General features: G+C 35.3%; 2 protein-coding genes and 1 long non-coding RNA gene across 14 annotated transcripts in view; 2 read left to right on the top strand and 1 right to left on the bottom strand.

The window, feature by feature from the left end:
• znf366 (zinc finger protein 366) overlaps positions 1 to 2,943 on the top strand; it is a 30,469-nt gene extending 27,526 nt beyond the window's left edge. Inside the window, exon 6 of the mRNA XM_087264127.1 lies at positions 2,764 to 2,943. Coding sequence (XP_087120253.1) covers positions 2,764 to 2,814 — 51 coding nt within the window. The 3' untranslated portion in view covers positions 2,815 to 2,943. The remainder of the gene's footprint in view (positions 1 to 2,763) is intronic.
• The window catches only part of LOC137496321 (uncharacterized), a 38,316-nt gene extending 30,174 nt beyond the window's left edge, over positions 1 to 8,142 (bottom strand). For 3 of the 12 annotated variants that reach the window (XR_015497477.2, XR_015497475.1, XR_015497474.1), the window contains exons 1-3: positions 7,728 to 7,960; positions 3,050 to 3,114; positions 2,825 to 2,921 (exon numbers count right to left, since the gene is read on the bottom strand). This is a non-coding gene — a long non-coding RNA (uncharacterized LOC137496321). Of the gene's footprint in view, positions 1 to 2,824; positions 2,922 to 3,049; positions 3,115 to 7,727 lie in introns of all 12 variants that reach the window. The other 9 variants (XR_015497476.2, XR_015497478.1, XR_015497470.1 and 6 more) reach the window with 8 other exon arrangements.
• Positions 8,143 to 8,146: 4 nt separating this feature from the next.
• Positions 8,147 to 25,471, top strand: mrps27 (mitochondrial ribosomal protein S27). Its single transcript, NM_001003778.2, is given in 11 exon segments — positions 8,147 to 8,232; positions 10,745 to 10,822; positions 12,798 to 12,868; positions 14,815 to 14,873; positions 14,951 to 15,065; positions 15,832 to 15,910; positions 16,936 to 17,051; positions 17,477 to 17,579; positions 18,151 to 18,293; positions 23,719 to 23,859; positions 24,741 to 25,471. Coding segments are annotated over 11 exon segments (1,197 nt in total). The 5' UTR covers positions 8,147 to 8,156; the 3' UTR covers positions 24,957 to 25,471.
• The last annotated feature ends 219 nt before the right edge of the window (positions 25,472 to 25,690 follow it).

Below are 25,690 nucleotides of genomic sequence, written 5' to 3'. Positions count from 1 at the left end.
ACAATAAATACAAATTTCACTGTAGCTCTAATAATCTTCAACTGTACGTGCAATATTATATTGTGTATTCATCAGAATAACCAGCCAGACAAATCTGTTCTGAAGTCTATTTTTACTCTACAACCTTTTGGACAGGTTTTCTTCCTTAAAAAGAGAAACACACTTCCTCAGCAGAGAAAGGGAAGTATTGGAGAATAGCTGCGATCAAACACACTGCGGGAGTCTGAACCCTTTACATGAGATTGCACACTTCTCATTGTTGATGCCTATTGTTTCCCAGAAAAAAGAACAAAACACTAATCTGATTTTTGCAACAGAAAATTGCCGTTGCACAAATAGAGTTTACCAGCAGCTATGTACAGTTATAGATTAAATGATTAGCCCTCTTGTTTTTTTTTTAATTCTTTATGAAATATTTCCCAAGTGCTGTTTAACAGATTTATTTTTAACACATTTGTAAACATAATAGTTTTAATAATATTCGACTGATTCGAATGATATTCTTTAAGATACTAGTATACGGCTTATAGTAATATTTAAAGGCTTAATTGGACAACATTGGTTTGTTCTGTAAACAAATTTTTAAAAACAATTTCTTTAAAAAGTCTTTCTATTCTAATTCCTTAATAATATTGACCTTAACAATTTTTACTTTTTTGTTGTTTATTCCAGCCAAAAATAAATAAATAAATAAAATAATAATAAATAAAACTTTTTTGTTTTGTTTGTTAGGACTTATAAAGTATGATCTTATTCTACATCCCTAATACTACCTAATGCCTAAACTACTACCATAATAACTATTAATAAGCAGCTAATTAGTAGTTTATTGAGCTTAAATTTCTGAAATCTGAAATAATATTTAAATTGAATAAATAAATAAATTTTATTAAAAAAAAATATATATATATATATTTCTATTTAAGGCGTTATGGTGGCGCAGTGGGCATGATTCAGTGATGGTTGCAGCTGGAAGGCCATCCGCTGCGTAAAACATATGCTGCATAAGTTGGTGGTTCATTACCAAATAGATTATTAATGGGGCTAAGCCTAAAAAAATGAATGAATGAATGAATGAATGAATGAATGAATGAATGAATGAATGAATGAATGAATGAATGAATGAATGAATGAATGAATAAATAAATAAATAAATAAATAAATAAATAAATATATCTTTTTAGGGCGTCATGGTGGCGCAGTGGGTAGCACAATCGCCTCAGAGCAAGAAGGTCGCTGGTTCGAGCCTCAGCTGGGTCAGTTGGCATTTCTATGTGGAGTTTGCATCTTCTTCCCGTGTTGGCTTGTGTTTTCTCTGGGTGCTCCTGTTTTCCCCACAGTCCAAAGATGTAGTACAAGTGAATTGGGTAGGCTAAATTGACCATAGTGTATGTGAGTATGAATGATTCTCAGTGTTGGGTTGCAGCTGGAAGGGCATCCGCTGCGTAAATCATATGCTGGATAATTTGGAGGTTCATTCCACTGTAACGACCCCAAATTAATAAAGGAAAATAAAATAAATGAATTAATATACATTGCTATTTATTTATTTATTTATTTAATAATTTTTGTGTTTTTATTATTTATTTATTTTTATTTTAGTTATTACGGTAGTAGTTGGGTTTAGTTGTTGGATAAGGAATGTAAAATAAATAATATTTTATAAATTTAAAGTTAAGCACTTTATAACCACTAATAAACATTAATATCTTAATAATAAATTGATATTGTCTGCTGGTTTGTTTTAATGCATTTGTTATTAATAGTTAAAATGTTTATAAAATAGTTGAATTCATAATTATTCGCCTTCTATTAAATTTGATTTGTTTTACATTTTTTTCCTCAGTTTCTGTGTAATGGAAAGAAGATTTTTTTCAGCGCATTCATTCATGCATGCAATTATTCATTCATTCATTCATTTTTTTTCGGCTTAGTCCCTTTATTAATCTGGGGTCACCGCAGCGGAATGAACCGCCAACTTATCCAGCATATGTTTTACGCAGTGGATGCCCTTCCAGCTGCAACCCATCTCTGGGAAACACCCATACACACTCATTCACACACATGCACTAAGGACAATTTAGCTTACACAATTCACCTGTACCGCATGTGTTTGGACTTGTGGGGAGCACCCGGAGGAAACCTACACCAACATGGTGAAAACATGCAAACTAAACACAGAAAGGCCCAGCCAAGACTCGAACCAGCGACCTTTTTGCTGTGAGGCGATCGTGCTACTCACTGCGCCACCATGACACCTTTTTCATCACATTTTTAAATATAATAATTTTAATAACTGACTTCTTTCATCTTTGGCATGATGACAGCACATAATATTAGACTGGATATTCTTCAAGACACTAGTATTCAGCTTAAAGTGACATGTAAAGGCTTCACTAGGGTAATTAGGGTAAAGTTAGGGTAATTAGGTAAGTCATTGTATAACAGTGGTTTGTTCTGGAGACAATCCAACACTAATATTGCTGAAGGGGGCTAATAATATTGACCTTAAAATGGGTTTAAAACAATTAAAACCTGCTTTAATTCTAGCCTAAATAAAACAAATAAGACTTTCTCCAGAAGAACAAATATTAGAGGAAACACTGTGAACAACTCTTGAATCTGTTCAACAATATATGAAAAAGAAATATATATATATCTGTGATGAAAGTCTGAATTTCCAGCATCACTACTCCAGTCTTCAGTGAAACATGATGCTTCAGAAATTATTAATACGCTAATTTGTGTTGTTTTTGCCTTCAGATATGCATTTCAGATCCCTGCACAAGAATATTGAACTCTCAGGCTGTTTAATGCGGCACACCTTCTGGGTATTTGTCCTGATGAAACTCTGAGAGTAAAGAGGAAGCGCTCAGATCCTCTTCCTGTCTTCCAATCACCTCAGCGTTTCGCTGCAGAGCCTGTGAAAACACACAGAATCAGGTACTGTGAAACGCAAGTGCTGAAGTGAAAGTCCTGGATGAATCAGGACAAAGAGGCTTCTGTAAAAGTGGAGAAAACTGTACCACTGTGAAAAACACAAACCCACGTTAGCATCCCTTCAGTTCCGCTTCTGTGTGGGCAAAGCTGAGCGGTTAACGACCTGTGTGAACACTGAAGAAAAATGAGTTTCTTACTGGGAAATTTTGTCTTGTTTCTAATCCAAATATCTAAAACCTCTTAAATTAAGAAGCATTTTCTAGACATGTAAAATGATTGTTGTGTTTTCAGAAATAAGGAGTCAAAAATAAGGGAGTTTTTCCTTAAAACAAGCAATATAATCTTACTTATATAAGATAAATATAGTTGGTCACACTTTATTTTAAGTTAAAATTCTGAGACTATTAGTTTAATAGACTACTTATTAGCTGATTATAAACAGTACACTGCAATAAATGCTTTTCTTAATGTTTAATCTCTAAAAATCATGAAGCATTTTCTAAACACAAAATAAATATAGTCTTGTTTTCAGAAATAATGAGTCAGTATTGAGTTTTTCTTGAAAACAAGCAAAATAATCTGCAAATGGAGAAGCAAAATAGTCTAATTTTAAAGCGAAAACCAAATTACTTTGCTCACCCCAATATCAGATTATTTCACTTGTATTAAGGAAAAACTCTCTTCATTTTGCCTCATTATTTCTGAAAACAAGACAAGAAGTAAAAATGTTGTTTTATTTTAAGAAAGTCAAAATTAGGTGAGTTTTTCCTGAAAACAAGCAAAATAATCTGCCAATGGAGAAGCAAAATAATCTTATTTCAAAGCGAAAGCAAAATTACTTTGCTCACCCCAATAGTAGATTATTTCACTTGTTTTAAGGGAAAAGCCACTTCATTTTTACTGATTATTTCTGAAAACAAGACTATATTTTTTTGCCTATCCAGAAAATGCTTCTTGATTTAAAAACTTTTATATATTTGGACTAAACAAGACAGAAACTAAGAAAAGCTTTGTTTTGCAATGTGATTTCAGATTTTTTAGTATTACTTTAAATGAATAAAACCATTTACAAATATAAATATCCCCTCAGTATTTTATTTTCTGTGAAAAAAAAACAAGTGAAAATAAAATCTTGCATTTTTCTTATAATTTTTTAATAGTCCAAATATCTTATTCTTAAATTAAGAAGCATTTTCTAGACAAGTAAAAATGTTGTTTTATTTTACGAAAGTCTAAATTACGTCAGTTTTTTCCTTAAAACATGCAAAGTAATTTATTTCAAACCAAAAAGTTTACTCACACTGTAAAAAAATATTCTGGTTGCAGGGTTCAACGTTAAGGACATTTTCTTCTGGCCCGACTGGACCAGCTGTTCAGATTTTTACTTGCCATGCCAAAATTTTCACTGGCCCCACCACAATAAATAAATAAATAGCTATTTTTTAGCCACATCTTTTAAATGCATCAAAAATAATGAATTTAAATATTTTTAAAATGTTAAAATATTTAGCAGTAATATACAGCAGTATGAAAAATGTCCAGGTATTTTATTGCAAAACAAAAGGTGGCTGACTTAAAAGTGATGGAAACTATATGCAAAACATAATTTTTTTTGTCGTGTTGTACCCATGTAAATATCTGTTTCCACAATGTTAGAAACAGACGTTTTCTTTTAGCCTCATAATTTGATGTTGCCGTCTCTTCACTGTACTGGTTTTTACCAGATTGTGGAAAAAATAACTTGCTCACAACATCCAATCAGATAAAAGGAACCAAAAAGCAATATGGTGTTTACGACTTCACAGAAAAGGATACATTCGAAGACTTAAAAGCACAAATTGTTATTCGATTCCAAGACTGTATTTGCATGCAATTGACAAATAGTCGCAGGTAAATAAAGATTTTGTGACAAGGCAGCACTGGCCTGATCGGGCCAGTCACGATTCTCTCTACTGTCCCGAACATCTCTCACGCTGGCCCCGGGCCATTAGGCAGTCCTTATTGTTGAGCTCTGGGTTGACTTAAATTTTTAAGCTAAATCAAATTAACCTTATATGAGTGCATTGAACTTATGTTAAACTGAGTTAAAACAGCTTGTGTAACTTATAAAGTTAAATAAGAACATGATTAACCTCGTTTAATAAGTTGCAATGAACTCATGACTAATTGATCATATATTTTTTACAGTGCACTCACTCCATTAGCAGATTATTTTGCTTGTTTTAAGGAAACAATTCTTAAATCAAGAAGCATTTTCTAGACAGGCAGAAAATACAGTTTTGTTTTCAAAGATTTTTCCTTAAAACAAGCAATATAATCTTATTTATACAAGATGAATATAGTTGGTCACACTTTATTTTATTATAAAATTCAGAGATTATTAGTTCAATAAACTACTTATTAGCTGATTATAATGCTTTTCTCATTGTTTCATCTCTAAAAATTATGAAACATTTTTAGACACAAAAATATTGTCTTATTTTTAGAAATAAAGAATCAATAAAAAGTGAGTTTTTCCTTAAAACAAGCAAAATAATCTTATTTCAAAGTGAAAACTAAATTTCTTTGCTCACTTCATTGGCGGATTATTTCAGAAAATGCTTCTTGATTTAAGAACTTTAAAATATTTGGACTAGAAACAGGACTAAGAAAATCATTTATTTGCTGTGTGATTTCAGATTTCTTAGTATTATTTTTAAATGAATATAACCATGTACAAATATAAATTTCCCCTCAGTATTTTGTGAAAAAACAAGTGAAAATAAAATATAGCTTTTTTCCCTAATTATTTCTGTCTTTTTGTCTCGTCCAAATAACTTAGAAGCATTTTCTAGACATAAAATTATTGTTTTGTTTTTGGAAAACAGTAAATCAAAATTAATTTTTTGTTTTTTTCCTTAAAACAAGCTAATTAAACTCATTTTAAACCAAAAAGAAAATTACGCACTTACCTCACTGGCAGATTATTTTTTGCTTGTTTCAAGGAAAAACTAGCTTAATTTTCACTCATTATTTCTTAAAATAAAATAATACTGTTTTGGATTTTTTTGGAACAAGACAAAAATTATAGTGTAAATGCAAAAAACACAAAAAAATCCAGCCTGATCTCACGAGGAAACGTAAGTATTTTATGTTTTGACAATTTAGTGGCGAATTCGTACGAGTTCAGTCGTACGAATTTGTACGATTTTAAAAAAGAGGCGTGGCACCTAACCCCACCCCTATTGGGGGATGAGCAAATCGTACTAAATTATACAAATTAGATCGTACGAATTCATACGAATTAGCCACTAAATCAAAAAGTTACGAATTGCCGTGAGATTGTGATGAAAAAATCAGATTTCAGCTTTTTTACTATTAAACCAGTATAACCCTTTACCAATACAAATATCCAGTCAAGTGTCTTTATTTAATTTTTTCAGCCTGCTTCGTGGTTCATATGTAATGAAAAAGTAATAAAATTGTGTTCTGATGCATTATTACTTAAAAAGTATACTATATAGCGCTGAGAAAAGATTAATCGATATTAATCGCATGCAAAATAAAAGTTTGTTTTGATATGTGTGTGTATTATATATAAATATTATGTATACATGATACAAACACAAACATAAAAACAAAACTATTTTGTTACACAGATATCTAAATTAATATAGAATTTGTAGCATATACATATATTTTATATCTAAATATAAATAAACATTTTCTCTAATATAAGCATGCTGTTATTTTCTATTCACTTCCTCACTTATTTTCTATTTAATTATGAGATTTAAATACTGAATTTAGGTTACATTTTAAGCACTGTTTAGCTAAATTAGCTTTATTAATCTGGGGTCGCCACAGCGGCATGAACCGCCAACTTATCCAGCATAATTATTAGCCCCCCAGAATTTTTCGATTTATTTTTTTCCCCAATTTCAATGGAGAGCAGATTTCTTCAACACATTTGTAATCATAATAGTGTTAATAAATCATTTCTAATCACTTATTTATTTTTTCTGTGCCATGATGACAGTAAATAATATTAGACTAGATATTTTTCAAGACACTTCAATACAGCTTAAGTGAATTTAAAGGCTTGTAATTAGGCAAGTTATTGTATAACGATGGTTTGTTCTGTAAACTATCGAAAAAAATATAGCTTAAAGGGGCTAATAATATTGACCTTAAAATGTTTTTTTTTTTTTAATTAAAAGTGCTTGCTTAAATAAAACAAGACTTTCTCCAGAAGACAAATATTATCAGACATACTGTGAACATTCCCTTGCTCTGCTAAACATAATTTGGGAAATATTTAAAAAAGAAAAAAATCAAGGGGGGGGGGGGGGGGGGGGGCGAATAATTCTGACTTCAACTGTATTTGTTTAAATGTATAAGCTATTAATGTGTGTGTGTGTGTGTGTGTGTGTGTGTGTGTGTGTGTGTGTGTGTGTGTGTGTGTGTGTGTGTTCATTTATGGTCATACAGTATCAGATTTCCATATGGAAATGGTGATTTCTGCAATATGGAGTTTTCTGAATGTTTTTGAATGTCTGGAGATTGTCGTTGTCTCTGTGAAGGGAAGTGATGAGTTTGGGCTGTAATAAACAGTTCATTTAGTCTTTATTTTAATACACACACTCTTCCGTCCGCTCGGTGAATATAAACTGATTCTGTCAGTCAGATCCTCTCAGGATGTTCACTTTAAACATTTGTGAAATATTTACTCCAGCACGAGACTATTTTTTCCTCATATTTATCAGCAATTCTGTGCATAATATTATCTGTGTCGGTTATTTACTCACCTGAAGGACTTTCGCATTTATATATATCGTTTGTTTCTTGTTCAGTGTCGGTTTTATAAGCGGAGAGCGCCATCTGTCGGATTTATGTTCACTCAGAGAATAATACTCCTCTTTCCTGAAGATTTCCAGCTAAATTAATCACATTTATTCCATTGAATATTATTATTACAAACTATTTTCTAAAACGCCGCGGTTAAAATACAAATTCGCGCGCAAGCTTAACGTTAGACTGTACTATTCCACAGGCACGGAGTGTATTTGTTAGTCATTTTCTTACATACGAAACATTTTCCTATCTGATGTTCTGTAAATAAGCGAATATCAATATTTTTCACAATTTTATGCATCGGCAAAGATGACCCCAGACGTCAGTGTTCTCGGTGATGCTGATTCCCCCCATGAAGTCCTACTGAATGGTTCAGTCCCAAGATGGCGACCTCCATCATGCAGCGCTGTCTGTTTCCACGACGGAGGTTTATCCAATGTATTGATTACAAATCAGTTGGTGAGTTTGTGTTTAATGGTTGATTGATATGTTATCTTCGTGTTGAAGTCATATTAAGATTAATATACAGGTGTAGGGCTGTACTCTTTAATACAGACGCCTAGAGAGGTGAATGCGAGGAGACTCCGATGACACATGATTCGTTTATTATTATTAAAACAAATAATTGTTTAATTATTCAGTGGTGATGAAGCTGAATTCTAACATTGCTTTAGATAAAATAAATACAAACAATTAATGCTGTCATTTGTCAATGCTGCAAGTTTTAAAAACACCCTCTTGTTCTGGAGATCTGGAGGCTTTAGTTTCATAACCTTCAAGTTTTTACACTGTTGTGACAAGATTATGATGTTTATTAGGACTTATTATTTACATTTAATTTATTATAGGGTTTTAATACCAAGAATTAATTAGCATGACCACAGTTAAATTCAGCTGCGTTTTATTTATAATAAAAAATGTATAGAAACATTAAAATTGCATTATATATTACTAAACAAAGGCATTTTTTCATGGCGGATTTGTTTAGACATATGCATTAAGTATAAAAACAACACTAACAAAATAAACTTACACTAAAGACGTAATACGAACAGTATTCATTAAAATAAAGCTGCACAATATTGGAAAAATGTAACGTTGCCATATGTTTTATTCTGCGAAATATATTGCGATAAGATTACAATTCCACCTTTAATATTGATTTGGAAATAATTTATTATTTGAGATTGATTGGGATGATTCTGTAGGGCAGTGCATCTGCATACAATTTATTCAACAATCTACAAGCATAGAAAAATTCAATAAAAACAAATAAACAAAGTAAATAAACAGCGTTTTTTTTTCGAGAAGTCTTACTGTATTCAGCTATACAGTAATTGAAAAATCTAATGTAAAATAATACTGCATAGTCTTCGTTGTATAAACAAGTCATAAAATGTATTGCAGTTAATGTTTAAAACAGCACAATTTATAATCACTGAATGCTTTTAAAATCCTCATACAGTCACAGGACTCAAACATTTGCAAAATGGTCAGTTATAATACAGACTCAACATTGCAGATCCTGCGATGTGACTATAGTGAATGATCACATGCTGATATCAATGCTGAAATGATACACTATGCAGCTCTACATTAAAAGGATTTTCTCTAAAAGTAGGAGTGGTATTATTATAATTAAATTATTCATAAAAGCAATAATAATAGTCCTGTAATAATAATTAATAATAATATTAATTATTATTAGTAGTAGTAGTAGTAGTAGTAATAGTAGTAGTAGTAGTATTAAATTATTCTTATTGTTAATACCAACAACAGCAATAATAATAATTTAATAATAATAATAATAATAATAATAATAATAATAATTCATTTATTGTTATAATTATTCTCTTAAATATTTTTCTAGGTGACCCACATTATCAATATTTTTGTTATTAATTGGCTTTTCATATGTATTAACATAATATTAATTTTCTTTATTGTGTTTTATAAATGTTATTGCACAGCTCTTTGATCAGTGTAAGACTGTATAAAGTGCAATATTAATAAAAAATATATACAAAATAAATAAACAGCCTTTTTATTGTTTTCCGAGAAGTCTAACTGTATCCAGCTACACAATAATTGAATAATCAAATGTAAAATAATGCTGCATACTCAATCAAATGTATTGATATTAAAGTTAAAAACGGCACTATCTAATCCCTGAATCCTTTTAAAATCCTCATACAGTCACAGGACTCAAAAAACACTTGCAAAATGATCAGTTAAAATACAGACTCAACATTGCAGATCCTGCGATGTGACTATTGCGAGTGATCACATGCTGATAGCGATGCTTAAACGATATATTGTGCAGCCCTACATTAAAATGATTTTCTCTAAAAGTAGGACTACTACTATTATAATTAAATATTATCAAATCAATAAAAATTGTTATGTAATAATAATAATGATTAATTATTATAAGTAGTAGTAGTGGTATTAAATTACTCCTATTATTAATTGCAACAACAGCAATAGTAGTAATAATAATAATTATAATAATAATAATAATAATAATAATAATAATAATAATAATAATAATAATAATTCATTTATTGTTATAATGATTCTCTAAAATATTTTTTCTAGGTGACCCACATTATCAGTATTTGTATTATTAATTGGCCTTTCATATGTATTAACATTTATTTTATTTATTTATTTTTGTCTTTTCTCTGTTTATGGTTTTGTATTCCCTTTATTGTCTTTTATATATATTTTTGCACAGCTCTTTGATCAGTGTAAGACTGTATAAAATGTAATTTCAATAGTCTTTTTATTTCCCTGTGGTAAATATCACATGTTATAGTTTACATGCTCTTTTATATAACTTAAGACTGACATTTTGTTTGAGATCAAAAGTAACAAATCTGATTATTTGATCACAGGAGCTATACAGTATATGAATAATGTTCACATTTATTCACGCACCAATTCATCAGTTTAATTTGTGTTCTTTCAGCCAGAAGATGTTTGCTGTCGTCCGCATACACTAACGCCACAATATGGGAGCAGAGACAAAAAGAGCCACACAGCCTGGGTGAGACTCACACTGCAGCTTTCAGATGAACAGAGTGAATCAAGTGAACCAATTTCAATTCAATTCAATTCAATTCAGCTGTATTTGTATAGCGCTTTTACAATGTAGATTGTGTCAAAGCAGCTTCACATAAATGGTCACAGTAACTGGATCAGGGTGGTTCAGTTTTTTGTGTTTAAGTTCAGTTCAGTTTAGCTAAGTTCAGTGTGGTTTAAAGTCATTACTGAGAGTCCAAACACTGAAGAGCAAATTCATCGATGAGTAGCTTTTCATATCCTGAACCATGCAAGCCAGTGGCGACAGTGGAGAGAGGAAAAAAAATTCACCGATAGGAGAGTGAAGAAAAAAAACCTTGAGAGAACCAGACTCAGTTCGGCACGACCATTTTAATTTCTCCACTGGCCAAAAGTCTTGTGCAGAGCTGCAGTCTCAGCGGTGGAGGCTGGAAGATGGCCTCAGCAAAGACTCATCTGTCCCTGGAGCGTCACTGGAATCAGTCTCATACTCTCCACTCCTCCATGACAGGCGCAGCAGCAGCTCAGGATACGGCCTGGTCCCGGATATGGAAACCTTGGGATCATCTTGTCGCTGGTTTTGGGTCCAATCAGTGACTCTGCATAATCTGAGGACCTCGGGATGAGGATCCCCAGGTGAAAATGGAGAATAAAGAGAATAATTAGCGTAGCTGCTGTTCATAGTGTATATAAACAAGATGCAGAAACTTGTGTGGAAACCCACTAAATTATGCACTGAGTGTATGCTTTACTACACAGATAGGTCTTTAATCTAGTGTTGAACTGAGAGAGTGTGTCTGAGCCTCGGACGTTATCAGGAAGGCTATTCCAGAGTTTAGGAGCCATAAAGGAGAAGGCTCGACCTCCTTTACTCGACTTTGCTATTCTAGGTACTACCAGAAGCCCTGAATTTTGAGATCTTAAAGAGCGAGTTGGATTGTAGCGAGACAGAAGGTTGGTTAGATAAACAGGAGCTTGATTATTTAGAGCTTTATAGGTGAGGGGTAATATTTTAAATTCAATATGAAACTTAACAGGCAGCCACTGTACGGAGGATAACATTGGGGTGATATGATCATATGTTCCGAGGGAAATCCTCCAGCCGACACCGACAACAGTTCGTCAAACTGGGCTGGGCTAAGTCAGAAGCACCGCTGTAAGCCTCCGTGATCCAGGTTCAGTTTCTGGAGGAGTTTATGAGCTCACAGAGCTGGATGCACCTCTGAAAGGATGTAGTGGACTCATAAACGACCCTAAACGTATCGACGCTGTTTTTCAGTCTTCATAAAGCACCTTAACACTGTTATTTTCTTCATAAAATCCATGTTAGCCATTTAGCTATAAAGCTAGACTCTTCGGGCAGACAGAAGCCCTGCCCATCACGCGAATCCGCGTCAGTTCTAAAGTGAATTTGACACGCAAATGAAGCGAGTAAACTCAAATGTTCACGCGGCTATTTACGCGCGAATAGCGTGATTTATCCGCGCGTTCCGCGTCTGGTGTGAACACAGCATAATGGCTAATGGACAGACGGCTGCTTCTCACTCAGGGCTGCTGTTTATGCTAATAAGGGAGAGATGGGCACTAGTGGGCGGGGCTTTACCCATCTGATGGCATGTACAAAGGGAGAATGTCAATCAAAGAGTTTCATTCATCAAGTCTGATTATAACAAACACAATTAAATCATGTTGCAGGCTGGAGATATTCACACACTGCTGACAGACACACAACTGTAACTGTACCCCTTATAAAAGTCATTTTTGCATAATAGGTCCCTAACCAATATTTTGCTCATAATTATGTGTACATGAAGAGAAATCTGAACTGTTTATGTGGCTTTTCTGAAGGATTTATTCGTCCCCATTTTAAATAAATCATCAATGCTTTATTTAATGTTCCTCCGATTATAGATTTAATCTGTGTTTTAAATGTCTGTATGTTTATTTCTGTCTATCTGCAGGTCAGTTAGCTGCTCTGATGGACCGAACGTATGAGAGAAAGCTGCCCGTCAGCTCCTTGGCCATCGGCAGGGTGAGAAATATATATATTGTGTTTAAAATGACCTGTATTGCGATAATAGTGATGCAGTGCAAAAAAATACTTTTCTTTCTTAGAGTTTTTGTCTTGTTTCTGGTCTAAATATCTAAAAATTCTTAAATCAAGAAACATTTTCTAGACACGCAAAAAATATAGTCTTGTTTTCAGAAATAATGAGTCAAAATGAAGTGAGTTTTTACTTAATACTTTTTATGATTTAATATTAATATTCTTGTTGTTCTGAGTGTGCCAGTTTAGGTTCAGTTTAATACACACTTCAGATGTTTTTATTATAATGTGTTAAAGAGTGTCATGTTGTGGGCGTGTACACAGCTCGCAGTTTTAGGGGCGTGTTGCTTCACATGAAAATTAGTTTCGACTTCCCGCCCAATGTAACAAGGGGGCGGAGCCAAGAGCTCCCCCACTCTGTGTTTGGCAACAGACAGGCAGACAGAGAGAAGCAGCATGAGTGAGAGGATCAGCATTCAGCCGTACATGTACGACTCGGACACAGACCAAGCAGAGAGTACACAATCATTTGTGTCTCTGTATAGTTTTACAGCCAACCGTGTGCTAGTTTCATGTGCCGAGCTTGTACACCGAGACTAATAACCACGCACACTGATTTAACTTTGACTAAGGCACCGCATGTGCCGCTCAAGAGCCGCGACACAGAAATATGAAGTGTCTTGAATCGTGGCGGGGCGCCGCGGACATCCACCAACTTGAAGCGCTGTTGTGTGTACTCGGATAGAAACCTATGTTTAGAATTCTAGAATGCATAACGCTGTGTGGCGCGATGCTGAGCTTCTATGGTTGAGAGGAGAAACTCACAGAAGGACAACCATCTGTGCAGCAATCCACCAATCAGGCATCTGTATGGTAGAGTGGGCAGACGGAAGACACTCCCCGCCTGGAGTTTACCATCTGAAGGACTCTCAGAGCATCAGAAACTAAACTCTCTGCTCTGATGAGACTCAAACTGAACCGTTTGGAGTGAACGCCAGGCATTACGTTTGGAGAACAGCAGGCGGCGCTCATCAGCAGGCTAACAGCATCCCTACAGTGAAGCATGGTGGTGTTGGCATCATGCTGTGGGGATGTGTTTCAGCAGCAGGAGCTGGAAGACTAGTCAGGATAGAGGGAAAGATGAATGCAGCGATGTACAGAGACATCCTGAATGAAGACCTGCACAAGAGTGCTCTCCACCTCAGACTGGGGCGACGCTTCATCTTCCAGCAGGACAATGACCCAAACCACACCGCCAACATATCAATGGAGCGGCACAACAACAATGTGGTGAATGTCCTTGAGTGACCCAGCCAGAGCCCAGACCTAAATCCTATTGAGCATCTCTGGAGAGATCTAAAAATGGCTGAACACTGTCGCTTCCCATCCAACCTGATGGAGCGTGAGAGGTGCTGCAAAGAGGAACGGGCAGAAATTCCCAAAGACAGGTGTGCAGAGCTTGTGCCTCATATTCAGAGAGACTTGAGGCTGTAATCACTGCCAGAGGTGCATCAACAAAAACTCTTTTTTCACATTGTCATCATGGGGTATTGTGCGTAGAATGTTGAGGAAATCAATTAATTGAATCCATTTTGGAATAAGGCTGTAACATAAACAAACATGGAAAAAGTAAAGCGCTATTATTACTTTCTGGATGCACTATATATGTCACTTCAGGATTTATTTATTGATAGATTTTTGCATTTTTTCTTAAAACTTCTGGCATTATTTGTTTGATTTTTTGTGTTTTGCTGTGAAAATACACAAAAATCATGGAATTATACATTTTTTCTTGTTTCTTTTTAGACTATTGTTCCAGTATCATGCAGCCCTAATTTTAATAATTTTATTCTATATAATGAAATTAGAATGCCTCTGCTGTTTTCCTCAGTATTTGTGTTGAACGTACATATGCACACATTTATGTTCAGTTCATAGATAATATATCATCCAGAGATGAAGTGGATCAAGCAGAATATTACCTGTATAAGTGAGTATCTTGGCTTTATTTTAATGTTTTGTTCAGGTGTTGGTGTGTTTGTGCTGTGAGTGTGTTTGTGCGTTCAGGTTTCGTCACAGTCCAAACTGCTGGTTTCTCCGGGATTGGACCGTTCACAGCTGGATTCGACAGTGTCTTAAATACGGAGCCAGAGATAAAGCTCTTTACACGCTGAAGAACAAGGTCTGAATTTCATTTTAACATGAAATTTTAATTGTTATTTATTTTATGTTATTATTATTATTATTATTATTTCTTCTTCTTCTTCTTCTTATTTATTCTATGTTTAATTTTTAATTGTATTTATTATTTTTATTATTATTATTACTCTATTTTTTGTTTGTCATTTTATTACTATTTTATTATATTTTTTTTTTGAAAAAATTATTGTTGTTTTATTATTATTATTATTTTATTTTTGTATTATTATTATTTATTATTATTTATTCTGTTTTTGAAATGAATTTATTATTTTTTTATTTAATATCATTATTACTCTATTTTTTGTTATGTTTTATGTTCATTTATTATTATTTTGTTTTGCATATTTTTTATTTAATATGTTGTTGTTTTATTATTATTGTTATTTTATTTCGGTATTTTTATTTTTATTATTATTATTATTATTATTATGAATTAATTATTATTTATTTTGTTATTGTATTTATTTGTTATTTTCTTATTATTTTTTTTATTTTTTTATTTATGTTTGTTATTTTATAATCATTTATTATTTTATTTATTTAAAATGTATTTTTATTTTATTTTATTTAATAAACTGTACAAAATAACCAGTACCTTGAAGTAAACTTTTAAGGATAAAAACGTATAAACAATAAAGCATATGGCTTACTTCCATTGCAGCCCTCATGGTTAATTTCAGGTATGTCTACAAAGTAGAGAGTTAATATACAGTCCTCATCATAAATGTTTCCATGCTGTCTTGTAGGTTCAGTTCGGCATATTTCCTGATGACTTCACCTTTAATATTCTGATCGACTCCTTTATAAAAGACAAAGACTTTAAAGGTTTGTAAAGTTTTTCATCTTTCAGTGTCTGACTATAAATTGTGATTAATTGATGATGGGTTATTTAATTATTAGAAAATAAAGCACATTTTTTATGGAGTGGCCATTACACTTTAGCCGTTCATTACTAAAAAAAAAAAATTGACCATTCTGGAGGTTATTATTATGCTTTTCTGATCTCCAGCACAGCTGCTGAATCCACTGTTCAGATGTTGTGTTTAAGAGTGTATTAGTCAGGTGTTTGTCCTCCTGTGTGCAGCACTAGTTTCTTCCACATCTTCTCCAAAGCCTCCGGTTGTTCGCTAAACATTCAAGCTTAACTGTTCACAACTAGGGCTGTGCGATTTCGCCTAAAATCAAAATCTCGATTAATTAAATATTGTAACTCGATTGCGATTAATGAATGATTACTTTATTTTTAGTAATAAATAGCAGAAGTTAGAATTATTCGCCCCTCTTTGTTTTTTTTTTTGTTTTTTTTTTTAATATTTCCCAAATGATGTTTAACAGATTCAGGAAATGTTCACAGTATGTCTGATAATATTTTTTCTTCTGGAGAAAGTCTTATTTGTTTTATTTCGGCTAGAATAAAAGCAGTTTTTAATTTTTTAAACACCATTTTAAGGATAATATTATTAGCCCCTTTAAGCTATATTTTTTTCTGTGAGTCTACAGAACAAACCATCGTTATACAATAACTTGCCTAATTTTCCTAACCCCTGCCTAATTAACCTAATTAACCTAGTGAAATGTCACTTTAAGCTGTATAGAAGTGTCTTGAAGAATATCTAGTCTAATATTATGTGCTGTCATCATGACAAAGAGAAAATAAATCAGTCATTGGAGATGAGTTATTAAAACTATTATGATTAGAAATGTGTTGGAGAAATCTGCTCTCCGTTAAACAGAAATTGAGGGAAAAAAATAAACAAGGGGCTAATAATTCTGACTTCAACTATATTTATATATGTGTATATATTGCCTTTTATAGTTCACTGACAATGTTGAACTCATGTTGAATCCAGGAGCGTGTTCAGTTGTGGAGGAAGTGATGCTTCAGGAGTCGTTTGAGCAAATCTCCACACAGATTCTGTCTCTTCATGCTCTCAGCAAATATCTGGCAACCCAACCTGAGCTCAGCGTGAGTATCTGAGCACTGCACTGCAGACAAATGCTTTTCTTTCTCAGAGTTTTCGTGATGTTTCTAGTTCGTATATCTTTTTCTAGACAAGCAAAAAAAAAGAGTTTTTTTTAAAGCAATTAAAAATCAGTAAAAAAAACAACTTGTTTTTCATTTTGACATAAGTCTATTTTACTCATCCCATTGTTAGATTGTTTTGCCTGTTTTAAGGAAAAACTCACTTAATTTTTAACTCACATCATTTCTGAAAACAAGACCTTTTTTTGCTTGTTTAGTTTGTTTGTTTGTTTGTTCTGAGCTTTATTACTGAGACATGACCTGCAGATTGTGTGTCTGTGTGTGTCTGTGTGTGTCTGTGTGTGTCTGTGTGTGTGTGTGTGTGTGTGTGTGTGTGTGTGTGTGTGTGTGTGTGTGTGTGTGTTCAGTGGCAGGAGGAGAGGAGCATTGGAGCATCGCTGCTGCTGGCAGGACTGAAGCAGGAGAACTCCATTGGTTTCAGTGCGCGGCTAATGGGACTCGCTCTTATTGGTGGGTACCTTCATATATAACACAACTGCTGTAACCACTTCCGCCTTGTAGTGCTATCGCAGAGAGGCTATAAATCTCTTTCCAGAACCTTTTCATTCACCGTTCCTCACTGGTGGAATGATCTTCTTATTCCCGCGTGGACTGCAGATTCATCGGTAGCCTTCAAGACCCCCACACGCCAACCCCAAAACAAAGACTTAACTGTACACATAAGACAGGCTATACAAGTACTTTTACATGAGACTGAGGAATGTTGTGCAGGATATTGTGCAAAAGAGGTATTTAAGGTTTAACATTGTGCACGAGTTATTTAAGGTGTAGCAAGCAGTGCAATTTGAATGTGGTACATTTATATTACATAAACATCGCTTTCCTTATTGAGTCCTTGTAAGATGGAGTTTAGATAAAGTGTCAGGTGCATAAGAGAGCAGAGTGTTTCTACAGGTGGTTTGTCAAGCCCACTCACCTGAATACAGCACTTTTCTAGTGGTTTTTAGATACTTTAATTAAAAAAAATGGTACATATCGTGCCTTCAATCTCAATGCTGTGGATGCATGTGTGTGTGCGCAGGTAAAGTGGAGTTCTCCAGAGGGATCCACGCTGTGTTTCATGAGATGCCGCTGATCTGGAGCTCTGGTTATCTGCGCCGCGCTGTCGCCGTCCTGCAGGCCGTGAGTTCAGACTTCACAGGCGTGCAGATCTCCGAGGACGCGGTGAGTGTGTGTTCATCACAAGAAGGATAGATGACCATAATGAGCCCTAAACATCTGTCAGAGTTATCAGAGAGTCCACTTCAATGATGCTTCTGTAGTTTAAGATCACAGGACAGAAATACGGTTTCCAGAGAATTATGATTTAACAGATGAGAAACTTCTGTGAACGCCTCAAAATAACACACTGCTGATGCGAATGGGATTTAATAATAATAATAATAATCGAATAATGAGGATGATAATATAGAGTGGAGGAACTATGACGTCACTTTGTAGGCTAATCGGCTGCTAGCATAAAACTGGTTCCCTCGTGAAAATCCCTATAGGATTTTCCCATAGGCTTTTCGAAGATTGCGAATAATAAGCTCTGTGATCAAACACTGTTCATTACACTTACACGTTTTGTCCAGCCGGATAATCCTCACACGAAAATACAACTTTGAGCACTTTTGGATCTTAAATGCAAACGCAAGAGTTGAAAAGCTAACATTAGGCTATTAACGGACTACAGAGCCCTCGGGGCGCTCAGCTGTGACGTCAGCACCGCCCTGCTACAGACAACTTATCAAGCTTATTTTTAGAAATATTGTCCATGACAAAGAGTTAATCTCTCCGTTTATTATATTATAATCCATGCTATATATTATAAACAAATAAATACGCTAAAACACATAGACCTTTGTGCCTTTTGGATTGTTTTTACGTGGGAAATACGTCTGTTTTGCTTTGCGGTTGTTTTAAAGAGCCCATATTATGGGTTTTTGAAAATTCCCCTCCATGTAGTGTGTAACACAGCTCTAAGTGAAGTGAAGTATCCAGCTAAGGCTTAAATCTGTAAGAGTACAGTGTTTAAAACTGTTGATTCATCTATAAAAGAGTCGATTCATAGTGCTTCAAACGAGTCGCCTTGATACCGACTCATTAGGTGTTTCGCCATGACGTACGAACGAAACAAAGTTTTTCACGTGCACGCGCAAACCCGGGAGATTTCAAACCTGAGGCCCCGCCCTCTGATGCAGTAACCCAGACACACACACACACACCCACAAACACACGCACACAAACATGCCGGTCGATTGAACTCACACTGCAGATGGATATATTGAGTCTCTACCCAAAGATGAAACCTCAGCATTATAGCCAAGCAGTTGGAAACTACTGGAAACTTCTGGAAGCTACATGCTACAAAGAATACTTCATCTGCGTTTGTTAAAGGAAGGATCAGTAACTTACTGATGGACGTCAGGATGGGTTTCTTCCATTTCTCAAGTGTAAGTACGTGCGGTTAAAGTTGTTGCCTCGTTGACTCTAGCTTGCAAATGTATTTAGTTGTGATTTGTTACTTGTAACCGAGTGTACTGTATCAGGTTAACTGGCTATATTCTCTTATCGCGTGCAAAGTCACGTTAAAAACGCGACGCGTGGTGCTTTGTTTATGGAGCTCCGTGGTAACGTTAGAGGTGTGCATACCCGCGGCTGTCCCCGCGCCAGATTTCTGCGGCGCGGGAATAAATTTCCGAATAAATCGCCGGAGCGGTCGGTAACGGGTTTGATTTGGGACGGGAGCGGACTGCCTGAGAAAGAGAAAGATGTGTCTGCTTGGTGCTTGTGTGTTAGTGCGCACGCGCGCGTATGAGAGAGAGAGAGAGAGAGAGAGAGAGAGAGAGCGAGAGCTTTATGCTTGGTGCTGTGTGTGTGTTTATACAGATTTTCGGTTTTGTTCTCCCCCGCTCTTTAGCGGGATCGGGCGCGGCGGGCAGAATACGGGGCGGGTTCTAAGGCTAAAACCTGGCGGGTGCGGGCAGAAGCGGGAGCGTTCTCGTCCGGAGGTGTGTGTGTTTGTGTGTGTGTGGCAGCTAAAATCCACGCCTACACTATCGAGCGTGTGTGAACTGTGATTATTTTATATTGCTGATTAGCTGTTGGCCATTTCACTCTCTGACTGAAGGCAGTCGACCAATCGCGACAGACTGTCATCGGTCCAATCAGCGCAGATTAGCTTCGCGCTAAGGAGGGGTTTGGGAACAAATGAATCACTGAACGATTCATACAGGAGTCGCTGGGATAATTAGGTAAAAATAAATGCAGATTATAAGACCATGAAAGTGTTTTTTGACCTTGCATGCATATTAGACTGTTGTTGGAGACCCTTACAACCAAGATATGACCCTATTTCATGTATAATATGGGCTCTTTAAAAGTTTTAAAAATGTGTATAAATGTGCCTATATAGTATTATTATGAGACATTTAAATAAGTGTATCGCTCGCGTGCACACAGCCCGCTTACCTTAAACAGACAACAGAAATGGGGCGTGAGGAGGAACAAGTCAATCAAATGCCTGCAAGTTCCATCATGGACACAGAGCAACATTCAATATTCCTTTTTTGTCACGACGTACAGCGAAAAGCAGCTCATACAGTCACATCTGCTTTACATTTTATGGAGGAGTGTAAATATTGCAGTAAAATGTGTTCAGATGAAGAAAAAAAGACGAGAAATCACTTGATCACGTTAATGATAGTTAACATGCATGTATTTGTACACATTTATTCACACGTTTGCATTACTGAGAGCAGGAAAGAAACAGGCTGCACTGGTAAGCAGTATCTTCATAATATCGTTTAATTAAAATAAATGATCAACAAATTAGTCTATCGACAGCCTTTACAACTGAAACAATTATCTACACACAATCTGAATTCTCAATTAGAATAATACAACAAACTATAAAATACTATTCATGAAAATACTTAAATCACAGACAAATCCAAATGCCCAACGCAAGCGAGCTGCGCTCCAGACCAGATCAGCTCGATGACGTATAATGTCCCCGACGCCGCCTGTAGTCCCATTTAGCAACTTGATAGCAACCGTCTTTTTAAAGAAGCATAATCGATTTAAAAATTCAAGAGTGTGCTGTAACTGATGTGTTTTATGTCGTAGAACAAAACGTGAAAATATCTTGAGTTGGTGTTCGCCACGGACCTTATTTAAGCGATTTTACTGAAACCCCTTTCAAAAAACCCATTGACTTTGGGACGAGGGAACCGGAAGTGCTAAAATGCTAACTCGCTTCCGGGTTTTTGCATACAAATTGACGTCAGAGTTCCTCCACTCTATAATAGTAATAATAATAATTATAATAATAATGGTGATAATAATAGTGATAATGATGATATCAATAACAATAACAGTAATAATAACAGTGAAAGTAATAATAATAATAAATAGTAATAATAAATAGGAGCTGAGCCGAAAGGCAAAGCTCTTGATTTACTGGTCAATCTATGTTCCCATTCTCACCTATGGTCATGAGCTTTGGGTCATGACCGAAAGAACAAGATCTCAGATACAAGTGGCTGAAATTAGTGTCCTTCTCAGGGTGGCAGGGCGCACACTTATAGATGAGGGGCTCTGTTGCCCGGGAGGAGCTCGGAGTAGAGCAGCTGCTCTTCCACATCGAGAGAAGTCAGCTGAGGTGGCTCTGGCATCTGTTGCCTGTTGGACGCCTACCTAGGGAGGTGTTTAAGGCATGTCTGTACGGGAGGAGGCCTCGGGGAAGACCCAGGACACACTGGAGGGACTATGTCTCTCAGGCCCCGTTTACACTAGTGCATTTTAGTTTGAAAATGCATGAGTTTGGCTACGGTTACGCCATCCGTCCACACTACGCCAGCCGAAAACGGAGCGTTTTGGAAACGCTGGAGAGGCTGTTTTCATTCTGAAACGCTGTTGCTCCGTCTCAGTGTGGATGAGGGAAAACGGAGACATCTGGAAACGGAGGCGGGGCTGCTGTGATTCGTTACCTGATTGGGGCTTTTGCGTCATTAGGTATCCTTCGCTTATTCGTCAAGCCTCTATCACATGACTATAACACATGGCTTTAACGCTAACGGAAGACAGCAGACCAGCCTTCACTGTAAACAACAACATGGGCACTGAAATGGAGCGTTGTTTGCACTATTGTCTGTTTTAGGTGCCATTGTGCAGTTATTCATTTGTTCATTTGTTCACTCGATCTCGTCGTCTGTCCACAAAAATACCTCTCTTGCTTTCTTTGCCATCGCGTTCATTGTTCAACCGGCGTATGTTGACTAACAATAACCAAATGCCGAGCGAGACACATGCTTCCTGTTTATACTAGAGTGCCCAGAGTGCGCGAATGGTCACGTGATATATGTTTTTGGTGGCGTAGTGTAGACGAAGATATGTTCAGAAACGCTACGTGAATTACTAGTGTGGACACGGATCATTTTTGATCTAAAACGCTGTTTTAAAACTAAAACACACTAGTGTAAACGGGGCCACAGCTGTCCTGGGAACGCCTCAGGATCCACCTGGAGGAGCTGAAGGAAGTCTCTCTCGAGACTGCTGCCCTCGCGACCTCGACCCAGATAAGCAGAAGAAAATGAATGAATAATAATTATTATAATAATAATGGTGAGATTAATAGTTATAATAATAACGATGACAATAATAGTAATAAAAATAATAATGAGGAGAATAATAATAGTAAATATAATAATAACAACAACACTTTTCTTAGTATTATACTGGAGATTTTACCTTTTAAAACAAAATAATCTAGTTTACATTATTATCAGAGATAAATATTTCCCAAAATGAAATATTAAATAGATTAACATACAATCACACTTAAATAACCAAACAAACCCACTACTAAAACATTGTAACTCCAATTTATTCTGTGGGGTTTTATACAAACAGAGGCAGCTTCACAATAATAAAAACTCAAATAAACTCTGTTTAATGATGTATGTTTTGTTTGTATGAGTAGTTTGAATTAGTTTTTAATGTTTTCTTTTTTGTGATTTAAGGTTTTAGTAATGAAAAGCTTACTTAATTTTCACTTATTTTTTTTTACTTTTCCTGAAAATGCTTTTTGATTTAACGGGCTTTAGATATTTGGAATGGAAACAAGATGAAAACTCCAAGTGAGAAAAGCATTTTTTGCATTACATGAAACAACTTCATACTGAAATACTGCTTTGAAAAACAAATCATAATCCTCATCTAATGTACTGAAATGAGCAAAATCATAATTCACTGTAAATCATTTTAATATAAAACATTTGAACAATTGCATTTCTTACTTTTACACTCATTTTTGCCTTGTTTCTAGTGCAAATCTCACTAATATAACAAAAAATATTGTCTTTTAAGAAATAATGTCAAAATGAAAAGTGTTTTCTTTAAAATAAGCTAAATAATCTTGTTTTTCATTTTGACGTGAGACTTATTTTGCTTACTCCACTGGCAGATTATTTAGCTTATTTATTTTTTAAGGAAAAATTCACTAAAATTTAACTAGTTGTCTGGAAAGATGATTTAAGAATTTAACACCTGCAAGATAATGATGATGAAGTTATTGAGTGTGGAAGTGTCTCTCTGTGGGTTTCAGTTGAATTTTATGGAGAAAATCCTGCAAGATCTGTCAGCGATCTCTGATGGAGCAAACACACAGAATGACAGCGAGATGCATCTGGACGAAGAAGACCAGCTGGAGAGACTCAAACTCCCACAATACATCAGCAGCTTCAGGGTGAGTGGGTTAATATTTAAATTTACATTCATGATTTTACACTAATGCTGATTTCATTCATACTGCTTACACTGATGATGACTACATTCATGCATTTACACTCATGCTGTTCACATTCATACATTTACACTCATGCTGTTCACATTCATGCATTTACACTCATACTGTTCACATTCATCATTTACACTCATGCTGTTCACATTCATACATTTACACTCATGCTGTTCACATTCATGCATTTACACTCATGCTGTTCATATTCATGCGTTTACACCCATGCTGTTTACATTCATCATTTACACTCATGCATTTACACTTATGCTGTTTACACTCATGCTGTTCACATTCATCATTTACACTCATCATGTTCACATTCATGCATTTACACACACACACACACACACACACACACACACGCACACACACACATTCAGACTTCATCCCAGACCTCAGTGTTCTGGTGAATTTCAGAGGAACAGTGATAAAGAATCTAAACTAGTTATTTAAGAAAAGGAAGCTGCTGTTTCTAATTTGATATGCAAAAATCTGGAGCCTCTAGAGAATAAACATGATGCTGAAAAACCTGTTTCATGCGACCTGTGTTTTTTATCGTTAGTTTGCCTTTAAAGGGACGGTTCGCCCAAAAACTCAGGGATCAAATGTATGCAGTGTTTATTTTATAAGCATTCATCAGCTTATACATCAACAGAATGTCAATCAAAGTGTTTCATTCAGTTCTGATTATAATAAACACAATTAATTAATGTTAACCATTAGAGGCTGGAGATACTCACACGCTGCTGACACACAACTAGGGTTAAACCCCGCATAAAAGTGATTTCTGCATAATAGGTGCACTTTAACTGCTGGTGTTTTTGCAGGAGCTGAAGGAGCGTCTGCAGACTCAGGATAAAATCGTCTCAAGGAGTCTGGAGTCTCTGCTGGAGCTCCTGCCGATCAGTGAAGAGTCGGATTTATCTGCGTATCGGCAGCGGATGCAGGACTGGGGAGACGAGCAGCAGAAACTCATCCAGAGAGAAGCAGAGAGCAGAGAAAAGAGCAAACGGGACGCGCACACACTCAGAGCCGCGCAATGAAGAGATTGAGAGTGTGTGTGTGTACACTGCAAACACTGCTTTGCTTACTGTGAGTTTTTGTCTTGTTTCTAGTCCAAATATCTAAATATTCTTGAAGCATTTTCTAGACAAGCAAAATAATGAAATAATGAGTCAAAATGAAGTGAGTTTTTCCTTAAAACAAGCACAATAATCTGCCAATGGGGTGAGTAAAATAATAATGCTTTCAGTTTGACTGAAGATTCATGAACTGACTCCCTTGGCAGATTATTTTGCTTGTTTTAATGAAAAACTCTCTTCTTTTCGACTCATTATTTCTGAAAATAAGACTATATTTGTTCTTCCTCTAGCAAATGCTTCTTGGTTTAAGATTTTTTGAGATATTTAGACTAGAAACAAGACGCAAACTCTAAATAAGAAAAGTCTTGTTCGGTGTGTCATCATCGTCATGTAGGTTTGTGTGTTGATATTATCTGGTGTCTTTATATCAGTAATCTGTAAATCTAAACAGCAGAAATAAACAATCAGAATACTTTTATATTTAGTCTCTGTCGTTTTATACTGCGCTACAAGGCTAACGTTGTTTTTTTTTTAACAAAAAACTATTTAAATTACTTGTATTTTTCACCAAGGACGCATTTTTTGATGGGGGAAGCTGTAAATATTAGGACATATAGTATTTCTACAGCAATACGGTGCCTCACAGCAAGAAGGTTGCTGGTTTGAGTCTCAGCTGGGTCAGTTGGCGTTTCTAT

Source organism: Danio rerio, chromosome 8 (genome assembly GCF_052040795.2).
Source record: "Danio rerio strain M-AB ecotype USA chromosome 8, GRCz13ab, whole genome shotgun sequence".
Classification (NCBI taxonomy): Eukaryota; Metazoa; Chordata; class Actinopteri; order Cypriniformes; family Danionidae; genus Danio; species Danio rerio.
This window is presented reverse-complemented; position numbering and strand designations above follow the sequence as displayed.